The sequence below is a fragment of the Limulus polyphemus genome, unplaced genomic scaffold (genome assembly GCF_000517525.1).
Source record: "Limulus polyphemus unplaced genomic scaffold, Limulus_polyphemus-2.1.2 Scaffold10376, whole genome shotgun sequence".
NCBI classification, from domain to species: domain Eukaryota; kingdom Metazoa; phylum Arthropoda; class Merostomata; order Xiphosura; family Limulidae; genus Limulus; species Limulus polyphemus.
In genome coordinates, this window is record NW_013675986.1 from 9,897 (window position 1) to 14,418 (window position 4,522).

Below are 4,522 nucleotides of genomic sequence, written 5' to 3' on the forward strand. Positions count from 1 at the left end.
GTACTACGTATACTGTGAGAACCAAGCATGATTCTGTGTTTCTCACCCTCTACCAAGTAGTACGCAGCGTGTAATTCAACAAATATCGTGGAAATGTTTTGTGTACTTAATCGTTTCTATTCCTTTATTTTCAGCCTTGACGACAGTAGTTCAGTCAGTAGTGGTGTCAGTGATACAATTGCCGAGTTCAGCACTGACGACAATATGACGGGATCTTCGGTCAGTTCCGAAACGAATATATTCGGAAGCCTGAAGAGAACTCAACGCGAAGAAGAAGAACTGCCGTCTACGTATGTGCTGCCATCTAGTGTTCATAAAGATAAATCAAGTAGTAGTAGGAAAGGAAGTGGGGCTAACACTAAAGAATCGGGAAAATCGAACAACGTCAAAAAAACAGATAGTTCGATGCAGACGGAGTCCAGTACTTTTCAGCAGATGTCTTCAGCCTCTTGGAAAAAATATCTGCAACAACAACAACAACATCACCCGTTTTCTGGAAGTAGAGAAGGTAGATCAGGCCACGATGGAGTTCGAAACGTCGATACAGAAGTTGGTAGGTTAAGAGAAAAAAAATCCAGCTCTTCTGGGTCGTCCAGCAGGAAGAATAGTGTTTTTAATGAATCTGTCGAGAGATTTAATGGCAGCGATGGATATAGATCCAAACAAAACATCCTAACTACCAGATCGGAAAATGGACAACAACGAACCTTAATGGAGAACGGCGAAAAGCTTTACTACAACGGTCCTAGTCCTAGTCCGAAACCACCCAGAAACTCTCCTGACAACTTGAGTCAAAATTCATGCGAAATCCGAAAGGTTCGGGGCTCTCGACAATTGGCCGTTTCGGGAGCAATGGTGGGTAATGACAACATGAAAAGAACAACGACTGCCGTTTCAACTAATAGTAGCGGCGGGAAGATCAGTAGTTCCAGGGGATCCGGTGGGATTGAGGGGACTAACTTGGATGAAGGAATAGAACTAACGAGGGGTAATAGTTTTGGTGTGAATCGATCTCGACCTGACCCATCAAACATTCCGCTTGACGGTACTATCTCTAGCCAAACAGACTGCACGCCAAGCACTGCTGTCAAAGGATCTGAACGGAAAACGAAAGTTAAAGTGTCCGCCAACACTCAGACCAACTCGCATGACCTCTACGTGCTCGGGTCTTCTGCGTACTCGGACAGCGAGTATAATTCCCTCGGACGCAGATCTGTTAAGAATTATGCACTTATGTCCCCAACCCTAAGTCTGCGCGAGCGCGTGTACAGTGGTAATCGGCCTGGGGTGAGTGGCGCCTCTACCCCCAGCTCGGACTACGTCACGCTACCTGGGGGTCACCACCATCCTTCCACGAAAGAACGTTCTCAGTATTCCCCTAGATTGTTTTCCTCGCTAAAACCCGGCGATGGAGACACGGGGAATTACGTAACTTTGGATCACCCCGCGGTACTATCTTCTTTGCAGTTCTCATCATCCAGCCCTTATGTTGGGCTCCGCTACGGTGGGGGTTCTACATCTGGATCCATTTGTTCTGCACCAGTTACCCGAAAATGTGGAAATCTAACTGAAACAGAAAGTATGGAGTCTTTGTCTTCTACATCGTCTGGTGTCCATGGTCAGGTACTGTTCTTTCTTCTTGAAACGCGTATATGACTTGTGTACGTCACCAAAATGCCTTTTGTGTGTGTGTGTGTTTGTGTCCCGTAAGTTTCTACTTTTAACTGTCGTTTAATTGAATAATTGTTTACCGTGTTTTCATCATTTTTTTAATTCAAATATTATGTCATATACAGTATGTAATTGTCTTACAATACGTTAAGCGTAACTATTAACGTCATCACAGATTCATTTTCATCTTTATCACGCCTGCACTAGTGCCATCTTTTGGTAAGTTCAGTATTTGTTATATATATTTTGTAGTATAACTGTATATTAATTAAGGCATTATTTATGATTCAATATAAGTTATAAAGTCAGGGAATTTGAATATTTTTTAGTGCTATACAGATCGTGTAAGATATTATTGTGACGGGATCAGTAAGTCCCATTCTCTGTTTGTTATGCGAAGTTTAAGAGGTCAAGATCACGTGATGAACAAAAGTTCCAAGCTATGTAACCAATAACAGTAATGATTACACCTTGTGGGGTGTAAATTTATTACACCTTCTTGTGGGGTGTGAATTTATTACTCCTTCTTTGTCATGTGTAAATTTATTACACCTTGTGGGATGTAAATGTATTACACCTTCTTAGTCGGGTGTAAATTTATTACACCTTGACGGATGTAAATTTGTTACACCTTTGTCGAATGTAAATTTATTACACCTTTTTGTCGGATGTAAATTTATTACACCTTTTTGTCGGATGTAAATTTGTTACACCTTTGTCGAATGTAAGTTTATTACACCTTGTCGGATGTAAATTTATTACACCTTTTTGTCGGATGTAAATTTATAGATATTTTTCTAAACTCCTATATAGTATCGGTATAAAGAGGGGTAATTATTTTAAATCTACTAAAATAAAATCATTAAATTCTTTTCGTGTTTTTCCAGGAGATTTATTATTTTTTGTTTACTGATAATATGTCTTATAGCAGAGCAGTTCTATCATTGATTATGATGTTTTACTCTTTGACCTATAGGGGGCGTCGCGATATAAGTTCCCGCTGTCACCTGTCAACCCGCTGGCTCCATCTCTATGTGGTTCTTTATCTCATTCGAATATTCGGGGCGCTAGCACTGTTTCTCCTTACATGGGAGTTCTGCTCTCCAAAGTTTCAAACAAGGATGACGAAAGTAAGCGGAAAAAAAAACCATTGACACGTAACGTTAGATTTAAGGATAAAAATGAACTTATTGGTCCATCTAGGCCATCCCATCCACTAGCCTAAAAGTTTAAAAATAAACTCATATCCAGCTCTTATCATTCTAATATTTGTCAATTTTTACCTTAAATTTATCACATCTGAAGGCAACGCTTTCAAAAAGCCATCCACCCTGTTAGAAAAATATAGCTGTCTTATTGGAACATGACTCCCACCATACATAACAATCCACTAGCCTAAAAGTTTAAAAATAATCTCGTATCCAGCTTATATCATTCTAATATTTGTCAAGTTTTTACCTTAAATTTATCACATCTGAAGGCAACGCTTTCAAAAAGCCACCCACCCTGTTAGAAAAATATAGCTGTCTTATTGGAACATGACTCCCACCATACATAACAAAGTCTGTATACGTGTCCCCAAGTCCTGCCGTTCTCACCATTAAGTACGAAAAAAAAAAAGATGATGCATCAACACTCTCAACTTTCTCACCAATATTAAAGTAAAAAACTCAAAAACCGACGTTTTTGGAACGATGAAAGGTCAAATCATTATTATTAGTTACTGTGTTACGAAACTAGTTGGCTACAACTAATAATAACGATTTGACCTTTCACTGTGCCAAAAAACGTCGGTTTTTGCGTGTTTTTTTTACTCTTAATATAATAGGAAAATATGCCTGAAAAGAGATTATTTCTCAACAACCTTAAATAATTCAATCAGAGGCCCGGCAATACCAGGTGGTTAGGACGCTCGACTCGCAATCTGAGGGTCGCGGGTTCGAATCCCCGTCACAACAAACGTTCTCGCCCTTTCAGCCGTGGGGGCGTTATAATGTGACGGTCAATCCCACTATTCGTTGGTAAAAGAGTAAGTAGCCCAAGAGTTGGCGGTGGGTGGTGATGACTTCCCTTCCATCTAGTCTTACAATGCTAGATTAGGGACGGCTAGCGCAGATAGCCCTCGTGTAGCTTTGCGCGAAATTCAAAAACAAACTTCAATCAGATCCCCTCTAATGTTTATTTTTACAAGAGAAAACAATTTCGGAGGTCTTAACCTCCCCTTGTATGACAAACTTTTCACCCTAAGTATCATCCTAGTAGCCTTCTCTGAGCTTTTTCCAACAATTTAATGTCCTTCCTAAAGTAAGGAGCCCAAAACTGAACACTGTACTCCAAATGTGGCCTAACCAGTGACCTATACGATGACATTATAACCTCTTTACACTCGTATTCTATATTTATGTAGATACAACATAAAATCCTATTTGTCCCACCACTAGCTCCAGCACACTACTTGGATAGCTTTAGAGACTGATCAACTATTACACCAAGATCCCTTTTCCTTCATAACACTGTTAAGGTTATTCCCATCCAAATTACGCTCATAATTGAAATTGTGATAACCCATAAGTATTCCTTGCATTATTATAATCAAAGCTCACCTACCAACTCACCAAATAATCGAAATCCCTTTATAAAGCACCAGTATCTTCCTCACAGCCAGCAACACCCAAGACCTTAATATCATTTATTGATCATTCCTTCATCTACGTCATTGGTGTAAATCACGAAGACCTAACTTGTGACATTAATCCAGTTGGACTGAACGCCATTTATAAAAAAACCTCTGCTTTCTTCCATCTAGCCACTCTTCTGTCCAATGAACCAACTTATCCCCCACCCACACACA

General features: G+C 39.8%; 1 protein-coding gene across 1 annotated transcript in view; it reads left to right on the forward strand.

Moving 5' to 3' along the window:
- LOC111083620 (neuron navigator 3-like) overlaps nucleotides 1-4,522 on the forward strand; it is a gene marked incomplete at its 3' end in the record, with an annotated part of 7,327 nt that overhangs the window by 606 nt on the left and 2,199 nt on the right. The window contains exons 2-3 of the mRNA XM_022380253.1: nucleotides 135-1,623; nucleotides 2,648-2,801. Of these exons, the coding sequence (XP_022235961.1) occupies nucleotides 135-1,623; nucleotides 2,648-2,801 (1,643 nt within the window). The remainder of the gene's footprint in view (nucleotides 1-134; nucleotides 1,624-2,647; nucleotides 2,802-4,522) is intronic.